This window comes from Echiichthys vipera, assembly GCF_963691815.1.
Source record: "Echiichthys vipera genome assembly, chromosome: 9".
NCBI classification, from domain to species: Eukaryota; Metazoa; Chordata; class Actinopteri; order Perciformes; family Trachinidae; genus Echiichthys; species Echiichthys vipera.
This window is the reverse complement of record NC_139834.1, coordinates 21,009,261-21,035,755: the sequence shown is the minus strand read 5'-3', so window position 1 is coordinate 21,035,755 and position 26,495 is coordinate 21,009,261. Positions and strand designations below refer to the sequence as shown.

Genomic DNA, 26,495 nt, shown 5'->3' with positions numbered 1-26,495 from the left:
AAGATCCTATTGCAGATACGATCAAGTCTGTTTTTCCCCACCTATTCTCAGTGAAGCTGTTTCAGTCCCTCTAATGGGGAGAAAAGTGTCACTAAACACAAAAAAAACAGTGCAGGAGATGGATCTTCCTTGCATTTGATAAAACCAATCTAACTGTTGTTATTCCAGCTCTGTAGCCAGTCAGTTTTCTCTGGGTTTAGTTTTCCTGTGGTGCATGCTCTTGCTTTGTTTACCCATAAAATCCACTGCAATCCTTTTGCTACACAATGTTAAAACACAACAGACTCCAAAATATCAATGAGAGAGGAGGAAATCAGTCGCTTTTAGGTCCTTGATTTCCTCCTGGTCTGTTTTCCCCCCTTTCATTTTTCTTCCTTCCTCCCAGGGAGGTCCAAAGGTGCAGACAGAATTGAGGAGGTTCATATCACACACACACACACACACACACACACACACACACACACACACACACACACACACACACACACACACACACACACACACACACACACACACACACACACACACACACACACACACACACACACACACACACACACACACACACACACACACACACACACACACACACACACACACACACACACACACACACACACACACACCATCCTTGCCTCTTCTCCTCCCCCTGTCTCTCAGTCCCACATCAGTGAACAGTACAAAGCCAATTAACGTTAGCACATGCATGATTTAGCTTCTCCCCTCTCTATATGGCTTCAAACAGAGCTTGTACATCCAACTTCTCTAAACACAGATGACCCCCTCCCCCTCCCCCCACCCTCCCTCCCTCCATGCAGGGTATCGACCACTTCGATCCAAGATGTGAATTAAGGTGCTGGTCAGGTCCAAGTCCAGCTAATCAGGGGGGAGCTGCTCTCTTTGTGTCTTTGCAGACTATAGGCCTCTTCTCAAGCCCAAGGATTTTGTTTGAATTATTTAAACCTCCTTCCCACTAATTTATTTTTCAATGGCTCCAAAATCCCCTCAGTCTGGAGAAACTACCCCCAAACTAAATTTGTTTTGAGCGCTCAATGAAAAGTTTTGGCTTGTCAGTTTTTGTAAAAGTGGTGGATTTTTTTCTCATGTTAACTCTGTGATGAGCTGGAATGCAGACATTTGAGCTTTTATTAAAAAATCTTGTAAGAGCAAGCTTCACTGATCAACTGTAATTATATACTTTCCCCATCTGAGCAATTCCTTCAAATCAGCACAAACAAGGAGTTGACAAATTGTTGTTTTCAAACCGGCCCTACTGAAGTGGGAATGGCAACTCAGCTTCCTCATCACAGTTGTAGCAGTGGTGAAACATATCAGGGCTTCCTCTGATTGTGTGTGTGTGTGTGTGTGTGTGTGTGTGTGTGTGTGTGTGTGTGTGTGTGAGAGAAAGAAAGAGAAAAAGACAGAAAAAGAGAGAGAGAGGCAGAGTGTGTGGAACGGGGCCTAATAAAGCATAACAGATGCGTGAACAGCCTCGCATCTGAAGGAGTGTACCTACATATACTTATTATTCATTACTCTCTGTACCACATTATTACTTGGCAGAATCAATATCGGAAGAGCCGCAGAAAACAGAGAACACGGCATTATGTATTCAGATGGTTATGGAGCTACAAATTGCTTTTAAGTTCAGACACACTGTGTGTGTGACACAGAATCAGAGTGTGGTCTTTGGGTGCGCTTATGCACAAGTGTGTGCATACATGCGGCACAAGGGCGACTAAACATGTGAAAAGTAATCGCCGTGGCCATATTTGTAAGCTCGCTAAAATAGGCTTGCATTTTCATTGTGTGCCGCGCAGTAATTCAAGCTGAGCTTTTCAGTCGCATTTATATTGTTCAGGAAATACTTACTTTTCCAGGGTCGTCTTTGGAGCGAGGCACTTTGAGAAAGCACTTGTTCAAGGACAGGTTGTGTCGTATAGAATTCTGCAGGGAGAGACGGGGAGAGAAAGAGAAAGGGGAAGGGAAAGAGAAAGGGAAGATAAAATAAGCAAAAAACTGTTAATACGAACACAATATATTTAATTACATTTCCAGTCACTTTCTAACACTATCAACTGATTCTTGTCCCAGTCAATAGTGTTTATTGCAACAGCACTTCCCTGCCTTTTTCCAGACAGAGATATTGGATATTCTTTCTTCTAGACCAATGGTTCACAACCTGTGGGTGGGGACCCCCCAGACAGGTCAAAAGATAAATCTGAGGTGTCACAAGATAATTAATGGGGTAGGAGAGAATCAACAAAGCGCAAATTTGCAATAGCTGCAACCATGTACATGCATGCACCCACGTGTTTATGCATTCACACAAACACACCCTAACTTGGCCCCAATGCCAAATTTTTTGCCTCCTAGGGCGAAAACTGTGGCCGCCAAAGGGTGGGGAATTTTTTGTAGACAGACAGTGAGTTTTAAATATTTCTTCTACAAGAAAATGTATGGTTAGTTTTTTCTGACTTTTAGTAGTAGTAGTAGTATAGTGTTCCTTAGGGGCAAATCAACGTCATCCCAGCTACTCAGAACCATTATCTTGTATCTGCTGAAGCCCATGTTATCTACAGTTTCTAACATGTCTGGCTCTGGATCTCTGTCTTGGCCATTAGTGACAGTAGAGCCGTCTTACACTGTTCACCGTGTCCAGTGAGATGCAAGCTGTTATGCGGCAGATGTAGACAGATGTATTGATCCAAGCTCAACCGTATCGTCAGACACACCTGAAACTGACGATAAAGGTTGTAGTGGCACATTCAATGTCGACAGGCGAACAGGACAAAGGAAGGCTGGGGCAACAATGTACCAGACATGCGAGGAGAGGGTGCGAGTGTCATTGGTCCCAAGCTGGGGTACCCTGGGAATCAGACGACTCTGCCGAGCTCATGTTTCATTTGCTCTGGCCTCCTTTACATTAAGACAGATTTTCAGCAGCTTGAGATCTGATGGACCAATCACAACGTTTATTTCACGTGATTTAAGACGATGAAAGACAGAGGAGCATCCCCATCTGATCCATCTAGGTCGGTCGACTCCGATTCACAAAGCTCAGACCAAACTGTCAAATTAGGCAGAGCAGAATGACAAATCTTTTACTGTGTAGCCTATTTCTCACAAAAAATTTTCAGAAAAACATTTTAGTGTACGGTTAAGCTATAATTTGAGAAAGTTTGTGAGCCGGCCGCCATTGTTTTCCTGCTTTTAAACAGACCAAGCACCGCCTCAATTTGCATGTGTTGCTCATCGCTACGCTGTTTTGTTGTTGTGATTGATTGTAGTTCACTCTGCTCTGATTGGTTGTTAGTCTATCCAATTGCATCCATAGGCAGTTTGGTCTTCTTTTCTGGGTGGCTGTGGCTCAGGAGTGACCACTAATCAGAAGGTTTTCCAGGCCACATATCGTAGAGACATCCCAAACTGTACCATCGGTGTATGGTGTACGTATTGGTGGCATGTGGTGTAAAGCGTTTTGAGTGGTCGCCAGCTTCCTAATCACAGTTGTAGCAGTGGTGAAACATATCAGAGCTTCCTCTGATTGTGTGTGTGTGTGTGTGTGTGTGTGTGTGTGTGTGTGTGTGTGTGTGTGTGTGTGTGTGTGTGTGTGTGTAAATAGGGAGAGAGAGAGGGCTCACAACAGTGTTGGCTAACCTGACATGAACCTGTTCTCCCTTCAGGCTCCCGTTCTCCACTCATCTGCTGCTGCTAATTAATACCACTGGGGAGGAGGAGGGAAGAAGACAGAGGGATGGGAGGTATTTCTCTGCTTTTTCTGAGCTCTCACTGCTCAACACTGGCTTTGTTTCTCCTACAATAACTACCTTTTCTCTGTCTCTAGCATACCATAACAGCCTGGTCCACCTCTGCCTCTCCCTTCTCCTCCTGGAGAAAAGCTCCAGCAGTTTTTTGCTGCTCTACTTAGTGGGTCACTGGCTGCATGCGGCTGTTTATCACAGAAACGCGCGATAGTCGGATGATAAAAAAAAGGCAAGGACAGCCACCAGTTCGGCACACAAACGCAACCATCTGTTCCAAAAACTTTCCTGTGGGAGGTGGCGTTGGATCATTACATCGAGTCTGATCGTCACTTTGGCAGCCAGCCGTCTAACTTTGCTAACCTTTATCTACTGTTTATTTATTTACACAATTTTTATTGTATTACCTAAGCAGTTTTTGCACACCTGTGCACTACTTGCGGTGTCTGCACAATCCTGTGTATTTCAGACTTTGCACATTCGGGCACTTTTCACCTCCAGGCGTGTGTGTTCTCTTTAGGGGCCGGGCGGTGTACCAAAGGGTTACCAATGCTAATGTAAAAATGTCATATTCGCTGTCAGTCAGGATGGCAGGAAAAGGATATTTTGAGACCATGGTTAAATAACGATGGTTGAAGTATTTTTTTCCGTCATATTGCTTAGCTCTAACAATCCATGTGATGTCTTAAATACTACTAATCTGCTTTGCAGTCATAAATCTTCCCATAGTGGGCCACTGTTTAATGGCACAAAATTGCTGCAAAAATCCACTTGCTCTGATATTTTTTTAAATTAAAACAAACTAAATGGCACTATAAATGATATTTGCTGAGTGCTGCATGTGAAGGAGTGTTGAGAGACAGGTTCGGTGTGCTTTATGTGGCTTGCAACCTTACTTCCGCTCTATATTTCTGAATGAATTAAAGTCCTGCTGTCCCATATGTGTTTATACATAGTTGATTTATATTACGGCAGTGTACCTGACAATTAGAGCTGTGCAAAACATCATTATACTAAACATGTAGTCGAAATATTAAGACAGTCTACAGCCCCTCGCAGCTCTGTGAGGCTGTACTCTGAATGTATCTGTACTCTAAATGCTTACATTAGCATGCTAAAATTAGCTCAGAATGATTACGTGTTGATATTCAGCAGGTATAATGTTTAACTTTCATGTAGCTACAGAGATATATCAGTCCAAACCAAAGTGGTGGACCAGCCAACAGAGCAATTATAATGTTGTGTTTTCCAGCTTTCTCTGAAAGTGGAAGTTTCACTGAGATTAATAAACAATGAAGCCTCTGCTTGATGTGCATTCTCAAACCGTTCTTATCAATTATCTTCTTGAAGCTCCAATTGTCGCCTACAAACTATTGTCAGCATGACATCAATACACGCTGATTTCAGTTGAGTCCGAAAATATAGTGAAATTTGATTTTCTCAAGTTCACCAAGCCTTTATAGTAGCACAAACAACTGCAATTATATCGGTTCAATTCCATTTAGATTTAATATAGGTTACTTTACATTCACAGTATGATCATAATTATCATTTAATTTCTTATATGTTCTGCAGGGATCGTTGTAGTAAGTCCATACACAACATATGCACACACATACATATGCGCCCACAAAAACATTCCCAAAAAAGGTTAATAACACATAACCCCCACCCCACCCCCAAAGAAAAACCTGCTACCACAACTTCACCACACATATAGCTGCAAGAACGTGTGTGTGTGTGTGTCTACCTGCGTGTGCGTGTTTGTGTGAGTGCACGTGTGCGTGTGTTTGTGTGAGTGCACTAGTGTGCATGTGCTTAATGTTTGTGTAGTGAGAAGGGAGACCTTGCATCCGGAAACCATCAGTCCAAGCCTGCTTGTGTGCACATACTGGATATATGTGTGAATGCCTTCTTTCCTACATGTTATGGTAACGGTAATATCCCCTCCCTGAAGGAGAGTAGTCATCATCAATAAATGTACTGATTAGCAGTGCTGTGAAGTAAGATAATGAGATTCACTGCTGTGTCCTTCCACCCACTCTTCACCCCGCCTGATTAATGAGCTTATTGGGCCGGGCTTGGGCCGTGCCATTCCTGCCCAGTAGCTGATGGATCACACAGTCAAAGGCATCGTGTGTGAGTGTGGGAAAGAAGGACGGTGAATCAGACTAGTGCCCTTAGTAATATTAATTCTGGACCCCCCTCTGGGCCCCGTTACAGTGGCAAATATTTTCGATCACAGCAGACATTACTGTCCTTAAGAGCCTGTAGTGGGATCTGTTTTAAAGCCTGAGTGAAGCTATTGGTCATGATCATATGAAACTAGATGAGTTAAGGAATATATTGGTACCAACCATAGATTGTATAAAAAAAATGGACACAGAATATCCGTTGAGGTCCGTTCTCTGAACTTGATCCAATCGTACTCACCTATGGGAGTTGCCATCGTGTCAGACTTTGACTCATTTCCTCTTACCAAAAAAGGGCCCTGATGTGACGTTGGGGGGAGGGAGATTCATCCATGTGGCTGACGTATGCCCCCGAGGCAAGGTGAGGGCCAGCGGCTAGCTGTCACTCAAGAGGCTGGCCTGGTACAAAAGAATTCACCCCCTCAGTGTTGCCATGGAGATATGATCTAAACATACAGACTAGAATGTTTTTTGTACCAGGCCTTAAATAGGTTTAATTATGCTGTGAAAACAGCATAATTAACATTGGGGTCAATGAGAAACTGCTCTATTATTAAAACTGCTCCTACTGGCTACTTAGAGTACTGCAATTTTTGGAACTTCCCTTTCGGATCAACCAGGAAGTCGCTGTGGTGGGGGCTTGGTAACACTCTTGTCATGCTAGCTTGTCAGGGCCAGTGAAATATTACAGTATGCAAACACTGGACACTACGCCAGCAAAAAATATCCCACAATGCAATGCAGTAGTGACAACAATGTTCGTTACTGCCAATGGGCAGGGACCAAAATGCATCAGTGTGCATTTGTTTTACAATCTACTATACATGTTCAGTTCCCACAGTGCCTGGAGAGACTGGAGATTAAGAGCTATGTCGCAGAAAAATAAGGTCAAACAACCGTTTTTACACAGTTATTAATAGGTATGAGGATTTGTGCATGCATGTGTGGTATGAACATTTACTGTTCATGTGTATACTGTTTGTGCTTAACATAGGGCAAAGCATCCTTGACTTGAAGATGTTAGCTATATAAGGCGGGTGTGATAAGCACGGATGAAATTTTGACAAAATGCAATGTGATATAATGTGACGTGTGATAAAAAAGTCAGGTTTTTGGAAATATGCTTTCGGGCGGAGCAGAACGAGGAAAAAAGTGTAAGACTGCGTGTGTGTCTATGAGTGTGGATCAGTCAGAGAAAGAGATCAAAGAAAGACCGACACATTTGAAGGTTGACAGAAATGGTTGAAGAGGCTACAGTAACGTTTGTGTGTGTGCAGATGAAGTAGGGTTAAGGTTAAGGAGTTAGGGAGCTAGAAGAATTTTCTGTCTGTCTGTCTGTCTGTCTGTCTGTGAGAGAGTGTGTGTGTGTGTGTGTGTGTGTGTGTGTGTGTGTGTGTGTGTGTGTGTGTGTGTGTGTGTGTGTGTGTGTGTGTGTGTGTGTGTGTGTGTGTGTGTGTGTGTGTGTGTGTAGATATGCCAAGGGAACACGGAGAAGACTGAAGTTACATAAGTGGGTAGGTTTGGAAGATTTGGGTCATGGCGGCTGAGTTAAATACAAAGGGGCACATGAGATGGCATTTCCTCTCAACTGAAGTACATTTTTCAAAAGTGAGGCAACAACACTTGTCACATTTTAACTAAATAATGCTAATTGCACTGAAATGGTTGGTTGGAGAAGTTGGGTGCACTGGAAACATACATTGCAGCCCAACTGGTATAGAATTGCAAAGTGGGAGGAAGTCGGGTGCCTAGGTTTCCAGAAGTAACAGTCCCATTCAATTTCTGCTTCGACATTGTAAGGTGACTCACAGTTGGAACACTCTAGCTCTCCTGGTTGAATCATCAGGTGAGCAGCTGTGTTAGAAAAATAACAATTTACAAGCCTGCGTGAATAAAACTTTAAGAAAGGTCAACTACGACTCCCAAACAACATATCTGTGATAAACAAAACCTCAAAATATATTTTTCTCTTAATTTGGGTTAGTGGCGTGGCTCAGCATCTAACAGAGCTTTGAAATAATCAAACTTTTAAGTTGTCTGCAAGTACTACAGTTAGAGTAACATGAATAAACAAGAGAAGAGTGTGTATTTCAAATATTTAAACCTAGCAAAATGGCAATGTCTCCTCTAGTCAAATGATGGCTCCCTTTCAGAAATCTGTGTGTGCTTGGAGCGACAATATCACAGCATCATGTTAAGTGTGACATCATTATCTTGTCTTTAATATCACAATCCAAATCATACTCATAACGGTAACTACTATTATGGAGCGCAAAGGAAGGTTTTGGTGAGCAGGCATATGGAGAATGAAGTTGCGGGTGTCAGATCCATGGAAGAAGAGACAAATTCCCGTCACTCGTGCTGATTAACAGGGACAGAAATGGCACACCACCAGAAATATCTTTAAATGCACAGTAGGGCGCAGATTCTAAATATGTATGTATATATATATATATATATATATATATATATATTCACACAAACACACACACACACCTTAGTTCCCATTGTAAAGGGAAACTTTTTCAACCGGCTCTGTGTCACTGCAGCACGGGCAGTGCATGCAGATGAATGGCACCCGGCCTCCCTCCATTCCAACAGTACCCGGAGCTTCCGCCCACCTGCCAGCAGAAGTCAGCCGATGTCCGTGGGTGAGTTGGGAGCTCTTTACAATTGACCTATTCTCATTCACCTTTTTAACGAGTGATTGGATCCTACATGAACACACTATTTTACTAAAAAAAGCTCTTAAACCAGTTTAAGTTGACATCATGTAATATGATAAACAGAAACAAGTTGTTATTAACTAATTAATATCAAGTTCCCATCCATATTTTGAACTTTGAATCAAATTGAATCAAATATCCATCCACGGTTTCTATCCTCTGATGTTAGCAAATGGACGCACTGAGATAAACACGTGGTGGCGCTAATTCTCCATGTGGTGCCAGTAAACCAAACGAAGAGGGCACGAGAAGGTGACCTAATTAAAACACCACCTGTCAAACCTCAAAACGTACAAAACAATGTAGAAACCTTGATGGAAATATGACATTTACATTCGTTTTGTGAATTAATTGGAGAAACAGTTCCTCATCACTCCACACAGATTTTGTCTTCTGCAAATTTATTTGCTATATTCATCATCGTTTGTTTTTAATCGACAAATCAACTTTTCCTACAACTGTAAAGATATTTTCTGTCTCCATTAAATTAATAATTGGCCCAGATTATTCAAACTGCAACCATTCTGTATTTCCCACTTGGAGAAGAGGTGCTGCAGAGCCGCTCCGGTCTATCAATGATTACCCAACGATCGAAATCCATTCAGAGTGATAAGTCACCTCCGGAGTCTGGTAAATCCCTCTGGGGTCCTTTTTTGGAATGGAGACGCGCCGAGCGGGAGGATATTTGAGAGGGCGTGCTATGCAACTTCCCCAGCTGCCACATTTTACCTAAATGGAAACGCTCCTAATTATCCACAAACATGGAACCAGCCGACCACAAAAAGGGTGCATCTACTACTTATCCAGGACATCACATAAGAACCCAGAACAAAATCTAAAGCACTGCGGACCTCACTTGCTTCAGTTAAGGTCAGTGTTGATGATTCAACAATAAGAAAGAGACAGGGCAAAAATGGCATCCATGGGAGAGTTCCACGGCAAAAACCTTAATGATCCTTGATGATCCCAAAGACTTTCGGAAAATATTCTGTGGACTAAAGAGTCAAAAGTGGAACTTTTTGGAAGGCGTGGGTCACAAACAGTCAAACATTGTGGTAGTGTGATGGTCCAGGGCTACTTTGCTGCTTCAGGACATGGACGACTTGTCGTAATTAATGGAACCATGAATTCTACTTCCCGAAAATCTTGAAGGAGAATGTCGGGCCGTCAGTTTGTGACCTTGAGCTCAAGCGCACTTGGGATATTGGAGGGACTTTGTCAAAGTCCGGACATAAATCTTCTTGAGATGCCGTGGCATGACTTTAAACAGGCCGTTCATGCTTGAAATCCCTTCACTGTGGCTGAATTAAAACAATTTGCCACAAAATTTCTCCACAGCAATGTGAAAGATTCATTGCCAGTTATCGCAAACGCATGATTGCAGTTGTTGCCGCCAAGGGTGGCACAGCCAATTATTAGGTTTAGGGGGCAATTACTTTTTCACATAGGGTCAGGTTGGTTCCCTTAATAAATTAAATCATCATTTAAAACTGCATTTTGTATTTACTCAGGTTATCTTTGTCAGATATTAAAATTTGTTTTATGGGGCGGCCGGTGACTGAGTGGTTAGAGCAGTCGCCCCATGAAGGAGGCTGAAGGTCCTTGAGGCAGCGGCAGTGGGTCAGACTCTTACCTGCGGCCCTTTGCTGCATGTCTCCCCCTCTCTCTCACCCCATTTCCTGTCTGTCCTATATGATAAAAGGCGTGGAGAAAAAAAAAACCAAAAAATAATCTTTAAAAAATAATAATAATAAAAATTGTTTAATGATATGAAGCAAGAAACTACGTGTGACAAAAAAGCAAGAACAGAAGAAATCTGAAAGGAGGCAAATACTTTTTTGCGGCCCTTTATGATTATGCTATTGTACTGATGGAATGACTGTAGAAGTTGAAATTATGCTAAATTTGACATGCTTAAGCCAAACTCAAATACAGATAAATAAAACGCGCAACCTGAGGTATCAAATTCAGGACTGCTGACAATGTAAAAATTAATTGTACTTGCACTTAAACGATGGTGTTAATTTTTAAATTACCACACACAGTCAGCTGACAACCAATGCAAAAATTAAGAAACTAATGTAAACAAATGTCAATGAACTGTTAAATTAAATGGACAATTGTGGTTTTGAAGATGGCTGAGCCTCGGAGACTGGAATAAAGTAGATCTTTTGTTTGAAAATAAATCCACTGTGGCTTGGTAAGATGTAAAAGAAAGGCTGGGAGTCTCCACTTAGCAAGGAACCTTCATGTAGGCCTTTGTGGTTTCGTAAATCCCCGCTCGACTGTGTCTGCGGGGAGACTGACGTCAAAGGGCGAGAGGTTTGCTGGCCATGATATTAACCATATGGAGTGACACACAAATGCACACCTACACAACAGTATTCAGGAGTTTTTCTCTCATGCACTTCAGGATGAATGTACTGTGGTGTAATAAAGATAGTCCTTGTGTGCCCAGAGACAGAACAAAACATATAGATATAGAAACAGAGAGAAAGAGAGAGTAAAGGAAGGAAGATATAGCAAGAGGGAATATTTGGAGAGAAGAGGAGATTTTATTAACTTTCAGCTGAACCCATACAGTGCATAAACAGAGGGTAAAATGTGGTAAAGTTTGAAGGTAAGGCAGAGGAGAAGGAGCTGGGAGGTGCAAGAGCCACAAAGAAATAAAGAGCTGGAGTTGGCTAGAAGTGGGAGTGTGGGGGTACGCGCACATACGGACAGGTGTCTTAGATGTTAAAGTCTCCTGGGTTCTGAGCATCATTGAGATGCCTTATTATATCCTGATGGTGACGGAGTGACAGACGCTCCGTTAGAATGCGGGGTTGAATACAAGTCACTACTTCAAACCCCATCTAATACATATTCATTTCATTTGATGGACCCTTCCCCCGCCCTCTCCACTCTCACAGTGAACTACTTCACACAAGTCATCTATAAGATGAGGTGTGTGTGCGTGTGCGTGTGTGTGAGAGATGGTGCAGTGTGTGTATGTACTCTGGTGTATGTGCCTGCATGCATGTGTGCGCAGCTGTATTTCAGTGTTGCTTGCGCATGCACCCGTGCATAAGTGTGTAAGAAGGCAGGTGTCTGTGCACCTGTGCATGCATCTGTGACTGTGCGCAGTTATGCTCCTGTTTATCTGTGTGTGAATTTGTGTATGCATACACATGCTTTAAAGCAATAGTGTGTGTGTGTGTGTGTGTGTGTGTGTGTGTGTGTGTGTGTGTGTGTGTGTGTGTGTGTGTGTGTGTGTGTGTGTGTGTGTGTGTGTGTGTGTGTGTGTGTGTGTGTGTTTGTGTGTGTGTGTCAAAGACATCTCAGACAAGGTGGAAGTGGGGTTGCCATGTCTCTAGAGATCTAGTAAGGAGCTCCAAAATAATATAAGAGTATAGTAAAATTCTGTATTACCATTCAAACCAGGTCTTGCTACAGCATGTGTCCTAAATCAGCCAAATTATTGCAGAGAAGGACACGTTTCTCTAGTGTTGCATTTCAACGAGCTTGTGTCGGTCTGCTTTAATTATTGTGCCATGCCACCACGTAGGGCTTGGTTTAAAAAAATAATAATTCAGAATTACATTAAAAGTTTTTCTTCAACAAACCAGCAGGAGGCTTTTATTGTGAAGCAGCTAAAGGAAATGTAAAGTGATTATCACCATGTTAACATATCTTTGTTTGCAGTGCTGCTCTCTGATAAAAAGTGCAATCAGAAACAGACAAAGAGCGCTGTTAAACCAGCACCCCTCCAATACGTAAAACGCTCATGCTGTGCCATAGCTTGAGTTGTTGTAGTTGGTCACAGCTCAGCTATCAGACTATTCCCATCGCTATCAAAAAATGGCGCATCATGAGCAGTTCAACCAAGTGCTGTTCTCCGACTGTTTCATTTAAATAGTTCCCAGAAACCCAACAAAGTCCAGATTCAAGAAGAGATAGAGATAGATATTGCGACCATTTGCTGTGTCCCGACCTCTAAGTTGGTAACCAATGTCCTTAACTGCCACACATTAGACATACTCTACTAGCTACCATTCTCCCATCAGTAGGATTTCTCCTCTCACAACTGATTTAGAAAGACAAATGCTTTCAGTTGTTATTTTCATGTAGTGTTTCAAAAATAACAGAGACCAAACTAGGTTGGTGAGCAGTATGAGGTCACGGTGGCACGCTTCCTGTTGCTGGTTGTGTCGAGCAAAGCGATGTGGTGAAGTGACAGCTTCTGTCAGCGGCTTTCCGGGAGAAGAGGTAAGGGAAGGAGGAAGGAGGACAAGCAGGAAGGAGGGCCCTGCTTCTACTCTGCATCCCAATAATGTTTGACAGCCTCCTTTTCCTATTCTCGTTCTTTCTCGATGAAATGATGACCATTCTACAGTGAGTTGTGAATTCATTAAACGGTGTAATAGTTAGCATTTACGAGCCACAATCTTATTTTATTTATTTTTTTGTAATCTTATTCACTGAATCAAAAACAAAATATGAAAATAAGAAGTAATTATGAGTTCAGGGGTGGCCGGTGGCACAGTGGTTAGAGCAGTCGCCCCATGAAAAAGAGGCTCACCCAATTTCCAGTTTGTCCTATATAATAAAATGCTTGAAAACTGCCAAAAAAACAAATAATCTTAAATTATGAGTTCAAAGGTTTAAGCATTTCAGTATCAGCAAAGTAAACAGACTGTTTGTGTCACACTTTGTAGCAGATGTTGCCAGTGATTCTTGATTTTGTTGTTGGCAACCCAAAGAGGATGAAGAAGGGACATTTTTTTTGTTTCAGCGTGGACGGTAATCTCTACCAAAACAAACCTGAATGTCCTGGTGTGTAGAGGTTTTGTTTTTTTTGTTTTTTACATGCAAACTATGTGTTCAATACTCAATACAATTACTCTGTTTTAGTGTGGACCAAGCAGCAACCTCCGGTGCTGAAAAATTAAGCAAAAACAAAAAGTGCAAAAAACTGCAGTTCCTTAAATGTCCACTTGAGGCTGGCTCCGAAAGCAAGTCAATCCCTATAGACCACAGTCTTAAAATGCCCAACTTTACAACAGAAATAAACATGTTTAAGGTTCAGTCTGTAGAGCTACTTTCCCCATTCATGAAAACTGTACAGGGGGGCAAATTTGTATATGACTCACCCGTTTAAATTATATTAAGGCTTAAAGTTATAAAAAATTACAGTTATTGCAGCTTTGAGTAGCAGGGTAGCATAGCATAGACTGGGGGCGTCATTCAGCCTCTGCTTTTTGACTGTTATTATATAACAGTATTCGAAAAATTAAAAGGGATACTTTGTTCAAAATGGTTAGGTGTGCTCACCGTTATGACAGTATTGCAAAATCCATGTTGTGGCAGAAGGTGACACCGGTGACAGTAACATAACTGGTATACCGCCGACCCCTACCGCCAAAAACACCCAGATTGCGCTTCACAACGGCTCTTCAGAAACGTACGGGGGATGTCACAAAGACTACACCCATATTGTATACAGTCTATGGTGTGGATGTCTTTGAGACAGACGTGAAATAACTAGGTGTTGTCATGGAAAAGTACATCCAATAATAATTTGAATGCTTGATTGCAGTGATGGTGTTCTGAGCACAAACAGGCTGAATTGCCAAGAGATGAAAGCAGTTACTTTACTACTTTTGTACTACTTCAAAGTTAGCTTTTACATTAAGCCAATACTTCCAGTGTCTTCCACTGATTTTTTTAAATCACAACTCACCTCATACACACATGCACTTATACTGAGCTTCACAGTTCCTCTTTTGTTCTATGAAATACTCTGAATTTATTTAGGATCTGACAAGAGACAGGCCCACGTCTCTTTGCGGGGTACAAACCCAGGGACTAGCGGATAAGCTCATTCTGTGGTATAATTGTTGCATTCCAGAGTGCTACGGAAACAAGCCTTAAGCCTATTATTAGCCATATGGAGAGTGCTACGGGCCTGGCTGGTTAGAGAGGGAAACGCTGTGCTGGATCGGCGCCAAATCCTCGAGGAGATAGCAAGAGAAATTCCTCGCTTTTAATTAAGAATTTAATACAGAGACTGCTATTAGTGATTAGTGTGTAATTAAAAGCTCTAGCAGTGTTATGTATCCAAGTTAAATTGGTAGCTGCATGTATGTGTGCTGTGTGTGTGTGTGTATACATATAGTATGTGCGTGCATGTATGCATGTCTGCTGATAATCTGGATTTGTTCTTCAAACCATAGCAACAGTTAATATCAAAAATACAAAAGCGGTGGAGGCTGAGGAAAAGTGCCCATGGTATATTCAGCCTCATACAGAAATGTAACCACATTGTTTTACAGTTCAACTTTAACTTCTAGTAGGTCGGAGAATTAAACAATATGTGTTAAATGACGGATTACCACCATAGTAAATCTCAATATTAGTTTTGTATTGAAGAAAACATACTTTTATTTTAGTTGTTGTTCATGATAATTTATTACTTAATAGGATTCTGGATCACCTATATCAAGATGTTTTGAGTATAACTTACGGCAACTTGTTTCTTGTTCATCTCTGCATAACAAAATTGCAATATTTAATTGTTTAAGTGTCAAATCAGTGTATTTTCTCACTTCAGTAATAAGGCTCCACACTTTATTACTTAGGTTTCCAATGTGATCCTGGCAGTGTTTTTTATTTGTTTAAAATGTCCTTTTCCTTTTATCACACCAATACACCTTTATTCTTTATTTGGATCCCCATTAGCTTCCACAAAGTGGTCGCTAGTCTTCGTGGGGTCCACTATAAATGTACTGAGAAGCTAAGGTAAAGCTGGATACTGGCAATTATTATTATTATTACATGTTGCTGTTTTTATCACTGAAATTGGATTTAGTTTTCTAAAGGTTAATTAAATGTGCTAACTGATAACAAGCTTTGATAGAAAATTATAAAAAAAACAAAAAACCTTTCAGAGTCAAGGTTTAATTTGAATGACATGGATTCTATATTGTATCATTTCAAACACGGTGTCATGTGGGAGACTATGACCTTGAGAGGCACACACACAAACATCTGGACAGCAGATTTGTCTAACACGACATGTAAACTAGGAATGCTGGGGTACATGGAACAGTTTTGTATGTGTTATCAAGTGACGATGGGGTCAACACAGAGTCAGAGGTGAGGCACAATAAAACCACAAAACAAATGGCTGATGCATTCTCCACCACAGGCACACACAAGTAAGCAGCTGCACACATACATCACCCCATTGGCCGTTTGAACTACACAAAGCTTATTATGACCCATGTTTATGTTTACAGTGGTGTTGACCTCTAGTGGCTGTAGTCATTATGATGGGAGCAAAAAAGGGAAGTTAGCTGACAAACTCTACATAGGGAGGAGGTCGAGGTCAATGGATGGGTCAAACAGAAACACGACTTTCACCAGGGAGACTGCTGTTTGTGTCCCGTGTGAAACAAGTCACATAACAAATGTACTTCTTTTAAACAAAACCACGATCTTTACCTGAACCTAACCTAGCAGTCTTTTTGCCTAAATCTAACCAAAGTGACTGTGACGTTAACTACAGTTGTTAACTGTTACGTTTAGGCAAAAGAACATGTTGATCAGCGACCAAGGGCTGAAGCCTTCCATCTTTATATACAACAGTCTATGTTTTATTTGTTGGAGGATTTGTTCACACACACATCATCTTGAACACAGAGCCACAAATAAACACTATGTATTGTACAGACACACACTTTGCACACTGTTTTCCACAGATTGTCTCAAAGATTAATCACAACAAGCACAATACGGTGGTGAAATTTATGTTGTGCTCATAAGAAGCAAGCTCATTACCAGCAGCCAATGGCAAGCGCCTTTCTCCACATACGTGAGCACAGTTGACACTGCGCACCGACCTCCACTGAGCTCAGTCTCAGATCTCCCACAGAGCAGGCAGAGGAGAGGATGGGAGCCAGAATAATGGCCCAGTGCAGTTTCATATCAGGTGATTGTCTGTGACATGTGGTGTTCAGCCAAAGGCCAAAGGCCAATGTGGTAGCACTGCCCTTTACAACGTCACATTAGGCCTTGCTAATTCGCAGGCAATTAGCCTGGCTGCATGGGAGGTAGCCTGAGGCGACGAGGGTCACAAGAGAGCAGGTTCATCAGCACAGGCCGCAACAAGCCATTTGGTGAAGGTACAGATCTACACTGCATTTCACAAGCGGTAAATAATGGAAAGACCTTCACATTTTAATAAAATATAATGGTGAAGTGAGCTTTGAATAACCAACATTTCCAATCATTATACAATATTCAGACTAAATAGAAGAGAGCAGCAGAGAATATACAGACTAATCTTACCCTTTTTATTGAATTAATTTCTCCTAGTATTAAAAAAATGTAAAAAAAAAGTTTCCAGAATGAAATGTGACTTCTTTGTGATCATTTTGTCAGACCAGCAGTTAAAAATAAAAGATATTCTATTCACACCGATATAAAACAGCAAATCAATAGGCTGAGACTATTGAATGTTTTCATCTTTTCTGATTAATCTGATTCATTTAGACAGGGGAAAATATTAGTACTTAATGTCACAATTTTCCTGGTCAAAATAATTGCAAACCATAATACTATCCGAATAATTAATTATTATATATATATATATATATATAATTATTAATTTTTTCTCGACATCAATTGATCATTTAAAATCTTTGTAGAATAAAGCAAAATAGAAAACAATTGCATTATTAGGGAGAACATTATTTCACCAAGATATAAAATGAACACATAAACTACATATATCAAAATAATTAAAGACAGTGCACTAAAGAATACTAAAACAGCATAAAAGGAAAGCTAATTAAGAAACAAACATAAAAACACTGAAGAAAAATAGCTACTGTAGGAGAGTTTTAAATTCTGCTCAAAAAAAAAAAAACTGATTTAATTACAGACAAACTGGGGAAACAGAGACAAAGCCAGAAAAAAGCTGTGTGGCTACGGTCTCCCGCTGCTTATACACCATGAGTTGTGGTAAAGGTGAACCCTAGAGTGGAGGGATCCGTGGGAGGGAAAAGGCTGCAAAGGGGCTGCAGGGGGCATGGGAAAGTAGACCGGTGCATAGTGTAGGACAGAGAGAGAGAGAGGTTGGTAAAGATAACAGAAGTTAGATAATGCTGTTCCAGTGAGAAACTAGAATTGTTATTACAGTTGCATGCCTCTGCCAACCAGTCAAGCTGCAGTTCATTTCTATGGCTGCCCAGACTCATAACATGTGTAGTGAAGACCCTAAAGGAATTTAATAAAGGGTATTAAGATTATTGTTTTACCTATATTTACATGTGTAATTCCATTGAGAAACATGCTGCCTAGTTTTACAGAGTAGTACAGAAGTCTGATGGATGGCTTCGTCAAATGGTGAAACGACAATCACCTGAAACTCTACATCAGAAAAACCAATGAGCGTGTGGTGGACTACCAGAGGATCAGGAGAGAACACAAAGTTGTAGCCATGACAGTAGACATTAGGCAATGCTTCAAATATGGATGTTGCTGTAAAGAACATTGATGCTTCGCAAGAAATGCATTTTGGAAAACATTAGGATGTAACAGTCCAACTGATCTTTGACCTTTTGGATATAAAATGCCATCCCCTTATCATTTTATCCTTTTAGACCTTTGTGTGAGCATTTGTCGTATTCAACAGAGGAATTCCTGCGTTATAGACAAAAATGCCTTTCGTGAGGTCACAGTGACCTTGAGCTTTGACAACCCAAATCGAATAAGTTCATCCTCGAATCCAAGTGGACGTCTTTAACAAATTGGAAGAAATTCCCTCACAGCGCTCCTGAGATATACAATTCATGAGAATGGGAGGGAAGGACAACCCAAAAAACATAGTGCCTCCGGCCACAGCTGTCGCCAACGCAGAGGCAAAAGAGATAAAGCGGGGATGATGCAGCCCTGTTTGCATTCCACTCCAGTATACTGTATCACCATTCCTTTTCTTTAAAAACATACAAGCTAGGCATGCATGTTACACAAGATGAATTCAAGAGCATAAACAAGCTCCATAAACAAATGGCTTATGCATTTGTGTGCTATTTAATTTCATGTTTTCGGGGGGGGGATTCTAAACCTCCTCCACATCTTCTGGAAGGAGGTTCTCATCGTCTCTCCTCAGATGAAAAGAGCTCTCCATATTCATTTCCAGCTAAGATACAAGAATCTCACGACCTTGGAAATCTTGATTAAACCAGCTAACTAGATTGGCTGTTTAATGCATCTAAAAGTGTGTGTGCATACATGTGTGCCCAAGTAGATGCAACATGTGCAGTAAGCCTGTGGTGTTCAACCAGTCCACGTATTTGTGTGATTTCTAAGGATGGAGAGTGTGTGTGTGTGTGTGTGTGTGTGTGTGTGTGTGTGTGTGTGTGTGTGTGTGTGTGTGTGTGTGTGTGTGTGTGTGTGTGTGTGTGTGTGTGTGTGTCCTGGTTTCAACTCTGCCGTTCCTGCACTCTCACATTATCATACAGAGCAGACGGAGTGCGTGTGCTGGGTAGTAAAACTCTCCTCTGCTCTCCGACAGTCTCCTCTCTTTTCTCCACCCTCCCCACCCTCATCTCCTCTCCTGCTGAGCTTCCCGTGTGCAATCTGCAGACTGCACACGTACACTGCCTACCTGAGTGGGAGTCTCTCTTTGTGTGTACGTACAAGCTTGTGTGCACGCATGTGTGGCAGAGGGTGAAGGAGACGGAAAACACAACGGACCATGTATGAGGCGTTTTTCTGAAAGCTCACATGTTTGCTTTGAGTCAGTGCATTCAGAAAAACACAAATTTCAAAAGTGTACTTGCAACGTTTGAGTCGACCGTGTCTGCCGAATGTGGCAGTCAGACAATCTGTGTGTCTGCGTCCCACTGTGTGCAGCTGACAGCAATCACCTGAACTGGAATGAACCAGACTTATGTAACTTTCCCTGTGACGGCCATGGCAGGTATAAAACAAGCCCCACTGTTTTGAGTCGGGTCATCCAGGAAGCAAAAGTTTACATCCTTTTCTTGAAGACTAACACAGAAATATGACTTGTGCTTAACCATGACGTGCTGCTTAATTTGTTGCTTCACATGCTTCTAAAATGTCAGTTCATGCAGTTTTCTGCAACTCTCTCTCTCTCTCTAATGTCCTGTGCTTAGAAAAACATTACACTGTAAAATGTCTGAAAATGTCTGTGCATTGTTTAAAGGTCTCATACCATGCTCATACATACTACATGCTTTTTATTTTAGATTTCTACTTCAACATGTTTACAAATAAGGGGTAGACGATATATCGAAGTGTTTGTGATGAATGAGTCGTGTGTTTGTAACGTTATCTGGAGAGCAGGAGGAAACAGGGAAAAATCCCAGTGAGCAAAAAAAACGTCAATGTAAGGTTTATACGTGACTACTAGTGCCTACAAGTGGTTGTAGAGGTGCCTTTACACCAAGCCTTGTTTATGTAAAATGCATAGTCCCTACTCCTGGTCTTACCAGAGTCATTAGCAGTTCTGTCCACACGGAGGATGCAGCGTCCCATTAGCTCAATGATGCTATAAGAAACGCCGCCGCTGAGCCATGTTTTTGTGAAAATAATGATGTTGCAGACCAGAATATTTTTTTGAGTGGTGATCTGCAGTTGTAGTTCATCCATTTTGTTCGCTAGAGATCGTACATTGGCGGAGAGGAAGATTGGTGGCTGTGGGTCAGTGAAAGAGTGGGTCGTCCTCCATTCAAGAGATCGGCGGTTCGATCCCCAGCTCCCCCGGTCCACATGTCGAAGTGTCCCTGGGCAAGACGCTGATACCATGCAGATGTCCACTGCCATCTATGTGAATGTCTGTGTGAATAGGTGAATGGGACAAGTAGTGTGTCTCTGTCTGAAACACTCACTATCACTTTAAGTCCATCCCTCCTGAAAAAGCCCAGTCTGCTCTGATTAGTCAGTGTTTCCATAGTCTCACATTGCCAGACTTATCGACAGCGCTGTGGTATGGCTACGCTGGCTTATTATTCAGGGATAGGGGGAAAAATGCTCTGGCTTGTCTGTAAATCCGGTGAGCCAGACTAGAGTTTCCGGGTCGTCAGCATCTGCCCTCTCAGCATATCAGCATCGTCATTGCAGCTGGGAAATCACTTTACATATATATATATAAATATATTATATTATATTATTATTACTATACTTATATAGTATAGATAAAAGGGTTTCCGCTTTGTGCAGTGCCTTCAGAATTTTATGAAATGTCATCAAGTTGCAATTACGGGACTCTGCGAAGGCTTTTAAATTGACACGATAGTGAAAACACATCAAAAGACCTCTCTAAATTCTGAGCAATACGCACCTAAGGAGAGCCAGGGAGAGAGACGAGTAAGGCCTGCCCCGCTGCTGAAACAAATCCTGGAGGAAACACTTGATAATAAAGTTGTGTAAAAGGCACAGTTTCTGAATACGGGCTGAGTACATTTCTCTGCCGTCTGACCATTTTGATACTTTTACAGTATTTGTACAGTACCTCAACCTGCTGTATAATAAAAAAAGACACAGAAATCCCTCTTTTTTCAATACGGGACCTTTAAATGGACCTGGCCTTAGTGGAAAGCAACCCATCTTTGGGTATGTATCTCACAACAAACCGTCTGCTCTGATATTATGGATAAATGCCAGAATGTGAAAATATAGCCACAACACCATCAGTACAGTGCAGTAATGATGCTACTTGAATGCAGCCACACACACAAATCAATGAATCTAGAGGTGTAATTATGGGATACTAAAACATCCTGGCACCTAAATACAACCAGCAGGAGAAGGCAGTTATGAGCTGCAGCAAGAGAAACCCTGAATGGCCTCAATAACCCCTATCCTCTCTCTCCGAACAGAAAACGAATTGATTGAATCCTACATGCAGGTAAGAAGCTCTGCCAACACAACCTGGCTTGTATCATAACCTTTTTGTCTCTGTTTCTGGCATCCATTTCTGCTCAGGGAACGGTGTGTTGAAGATTATAGACGGGGAACAAACACAGGTTCGTGAAAGGGAAAGAAGAAGAGAGGAGAGGAGTGACGAGGAGAGAGAAGGGGCGGTTGGTGGAGTGCAAGTGCTTGGGAGATGAAGACAGAGAGTGAAAGAGAGAGAAATAATGAGAGAAGAAGAAAAATGTCCCCGCTCTCAGAGAGATGAATTGGTTGATAGTTTGCAGACAGCCTTTTCAATGTGTCAGTAGAAGGACTATATCCGTCCCCTTCTTCACTAATAAGGTAGAGAATCCCCAAGACACAACCATAGGGATCTGTTCATTTGTCTCCAATAACACAGCCACCTTTCTGCTCATATTAGACAGGATTTGCATAGCTGCATTTACATAAGGATTTAATAATGTCGTCTGAATGAGACGAAACACATCTGTCAATCATTCCTGGTTCACTAAAAGGTTTCTGTGCTTTTCGAGGTAGAGCTGGGCGATAGGCCAAAAACTTCTATCCCAATTTATAGTAGGTAATTCAATAAAGAAATAATCTATTTGAAATAACCACACGGTAAAGCCTATTTTTCTATACTCCTGTGTGAAATAAATACTTGACAAATGCATTGAGTATTTTCTCATTTAATTAAGGACTTCCGCGCAAAATGTGAAATTAGAGAAAAAACAAATAAATATTTCCAGCTATACACTCACTGTGCTTACACGCATGCACACAAATACAGTTTCAAAATCAGATTAAGACGATGGTTTAATGAACTACACTGGGATATTCCCATGAGCAGAATTCTTGGGTGTATGCGTGCAGAAGTTGAACTATAAATAATAGATAACGAATGAAGAAAATCCTGCACACTGTTGTTAGAAAACACACATTCGGTTTCAAAGTGGACCTTTAAACATTATTCTTCCACCATTAGTATTCAGAGAAACACAGTCGTGAACTGTATGCACTATTGTATTCTCTATTGAAGTTTGTTAATGGAGTGGTAATGTAAAAAATGAGGTAAAAATACAACCGCAATCTTCAAATGTTATTTCCGCAAAATATTTTGCATCAGATTTTCTGAAACATTTGAGTTAGTATGTGACTGTTATTATTAACCAAAACAACGCAATTGTGTATCACAATACCTCAATATATTATTTCATCGCGATGCGATCCATTAAAAGATGATAAATGAATATATTGAATTATCAACCAGCCCTACTTCGAGGCAACAGCTGGAGTTTTGTGCTGTTTGAGCACTAGCAAAAGGGTTTAGGTCCGATAGTATTTGATCAGTACAGTATCAAATCAGCTTGTTAAACCCGAATCTATATTTAGCTTTCAATGTTTGCAGGTTAAAAAATAACTTGAAATTGAGATCTGTAATAACCTTTTGTTGGATGGGAAGGTGTAAGCATTAAGAGTAGCTATGACCTGAAAATAAGATGAGTACAATCAAACATTAAATGTCGCCTACTTATTTGTTATATTTAATGAGCTACTTAGTCCAAAACTGAAGTCCCTCATTCAGAGCTTCTATGTTGAAAGGTTTGAATGATCAATATGATAGATTTGTGAAAGCATAACTGGCATATTGGACGTGATCTGAAACAGACCCACAGAAAACCTACCCAACATTCAGAATTTGTTCTTTTTCAAAAAGATCCCACACTAACCCAGGCAGAGGCATGATGCAAAAACAGAAGCAACATATAAAAAAGGTCCTAAGAGTTTCATGGAAACTAATTAAAAATAAGTCATTTATAGGCGTCAAAGACTAATTTAATATCTGTGAATAAAATTCCAAGAAGTAATTGTCATTTAATAGCATAAACCTTGTACATAAGCTACTGACTTCTTCAAATATTTTCTCCCACCATGAGATCCGAGCTAGAGTGCATTCAGATCCACCAGGGTATTACACATGTTGACACAGACCTGGGACCAGCTATAGAAGCTTAACCCAGAAAGCCAGACAGACATATTGCATAGTTTATCTCTCTTGTCTTGTCTTACCTTCCAGCCGCTGCCTGCCTCTCGGTAGTAGGGGAAGTTATCGCAGATCCACTGGTAGATCTCACTGAGGGTCATCTGTTTGCGTGGTGAGCCGTTGATTGCAAAGGTGATCAGGCTGGCATAGCTGTAGGGCGGTTTACCGTCTCTGTGCTGTGCGGCTTCCTCCTGGTCGAGCGTTGTTCCTGGTTCCAGATGGGTGATTTTCTTGCCAGGCCCATGCCCGTGATGGTGGCCGTGGTGGTGGTGGTGTCCATGGTGGTGGCTGTGGTGGTGTCCCGCATCTGCCTTCTGGATGGCTGCCCTCATGCTGAGCTGGGGTAGCCAGTCCATTGAAGTCAGGCTACTCTCCAGCTCAGAGGTCATGGTGCTTGTAAGTTGAGGGGGCAAAAGGGTAGGTTGAGAGACTCAGCGACGTGGCGAGTGGAGGATCTCCTGTTGGCTCACTGAATGGGTGCTGTGCAGCAGCCTTGGCTCATGTCTGGAAGAGCAGGAGGTTTGTTTACTACGCCTATTCATCTCCTTTGGCTGGAGCAGAAAGCACACTTGGCAGAGACACACAGATGTTAACTTGCACATTATTTTCCACGTACGGTGTAGCTTTGTATAACGGAAAACTAAATATTTTGGCATGTTCATCACTTGGTCTTTAACACTGCACATAAATATGATCTGCAATGTGAGCTATGGATAATAAAAAAACAGTTGTATTCCATTAATTACACAGTGAAAAGCAAATTATTATGGGGGGACTAGGTATGAGTCAAGTGTCTTACTCTTCCCATTTCTTTCCATCTTTCTTTGGGCCAAAGCATCTGGGGAAGTCACGGAAGTGAGAGGTAGAGTCCTTCCCTCGTGCATGTTCACAAGTTCTTCATTTAGCCACTGCAATGGCCACTGCTGCAACACACAAACACAAAACCACACAAGACGGTGAGCTTGCACTGCCAGACAGCCTTCATAAGATATTAATATCGCACAACCGCTCAACTGGCCTCGGTATCTGTCCAACCCGATTAAAACTCTTCTCTCTTTCTCTCTCTGTGTTCTGTCTATCTGGATTGCCTCTCACTCTCGTTCTCGTTCTCTCCAAAGTGGAAATGGCAATTGGATCTGCAGAGTGACTAAAAGCTGGGGAATTGTTTTCACAAGTGCCTGCCAAATGGGGGGAACAGCTCGAGAGGAATTCCAACCCTCTAGAGGAGCCGAAAGGCTCGTCCCCTTTCCCTCTCTATGTAACCCCCCCCCACACCGTGTTCCCATTCTCTGACTCTCGACGTGCCTCACTCTCTTGTCAAGTCCATGCCCCCCTACCCCCCCGCTATCAGTCTACTCCCCCAGCGTCTCAGATCCTGTGCAGACAGACACAAACAATGAAACTCAATGAGACTCAAGAAGCCCCATCATTTTAATTTGCAAGCTATTTTTAGAGCAGCGCTGAACTTAAAAATGTGGTCTTTGTAAGGATAGTAGGAACGTTCTTTTTGTTTTGGGGGCTTTTATAAATACTTTTAGCATGATCCAGGAAGAAAAAAAAGAAAGACAATCATTTGGTACGTGAGAGAGAAATTACTCACCAAGTGTTCTGTACTTCAATCAGTCACAGAACATTCTTAGATTTGTCATTATTGGACTGAGAATGACATGTAACTGTTACTCATCACTGGAAGATGATGTTGCATTGAGACCACACTGATTCAACAAAGAAATTTGCCTTGTTTAGTGTTTGGTGCTTTCAGAAGATTAACGTCCTTCATTCTGGGAAATGCATGTAAACCTAGGAATTTTACGAAAGAGATGAATACATTGTTAACAATGGCTGGATGAATTCAGCCTCCTAGGGATACAGAAACCTACATCTAAACCTTCATCACCATCCCATGCAGTAACCTTCGCATGTCCTTGAACAACAAAGAACCTATTGGCCCACGCATTTTGCGTTCTCGCTCAGTGTATATAATCAAGGTGGGAGAACTTCAATGAGCCTGCCTACCAGGAGCAACACAAGCCCCTGTCTCTCCACAAATCCCCCTGGAGAGCCCAGTACACCAGGATGAAGAAGAGGAAGGAAAGCACTCGGCTCCTGCAAAAAAAACCTTGCTTAATTACAAGTAGAAAAAAACAAATGTTTAGCAGCAGACTCATCAAGCCAAACAAGCCGGGCAGTGGGACTACGGGAAGGAAAGAGTAACCGAGAGAAAAGATATGCCCGTTGAGGCCTCTTGCACAACACCACCCCCATCTCCTCCTCAAGGCCCTGCCACTGTGGGAGAGCCATAGCCAACCCCCCTCTTCCAAATCCCAGGAAGCCATCTTAATTAGTGCACCTTTTTTTCTTTCTCGCTGAAGGGAAGGTAGCATTACTAGTTGCGGTGGTGGTGGGTAGGTGGGGATGGGGGTGGTGACACACAAGACACAGAACAACAAGTATTTATTTTCCCCTCATTAAAAGGAGGCTCAAGCTGCAAATCAGCCTGCCACAAGCCCTGACCTGCTGTGCTGCCGTCGCTGTTGTTACTGAGAAGTTTGGGAGCGTGGGCTGGCTGCACGGCGGCACGGTGTAGCTTCGCACCGCTAGCCTGGTGAGGCGCTGGGATGATGAGTATTAGACGAGAGCGGAGAGAAAAGAGGAGGGGCATGACTTGGCTTCTGGGTAGAGAGGCCCTGCGGGGTGGGTAGACGCACCCAATTACCTAGTCAACTCAGTCAACTGGTCCCACAGTGACTGGGCTAACCTCAGCAGTGGCCCTTTTGTTTCTGGTATCTGCTGTGTTTCACATCAGCCTCATAGGCACACGTGGTATCAGGGGAGAATA

The 26,495-nt window shown here is 42.0% G+C and overlaps 1 protein-coding gene across 1 annotated transcript in view; it reads right to left on the bottom strand.

The window, feature by feature from the left end:
* LOC310951706 (forkhead box protein J3-like) overlaps nt 1-26,495 on the bottom strand; it is a 61,785-nt gene that overhangs the window by 27,399 nt on the left and 7,891 nt on the right. The window contains exons 2-4 of the mRNA XM_083920078.1: nt 24,456-24,579; nt 23,683-24,160; nt 1,873-1,947 (exon numbers count right to left, since the gene is read on the bottom strand). Of these exons, the coding sequence (XP_083776204.1) occupies nt 1,873-1,947; nt 23,683-24,045 (438 nt within the window). The 5' untranslated portion in view covers nt 24,046-24,160; nt 24,456-24,579. The remainder of the gene's footprint in view (nt 1-1,872; nt 1,948-23,682; nt 24,161-24,455; nt 24,580-26,495) is intronic.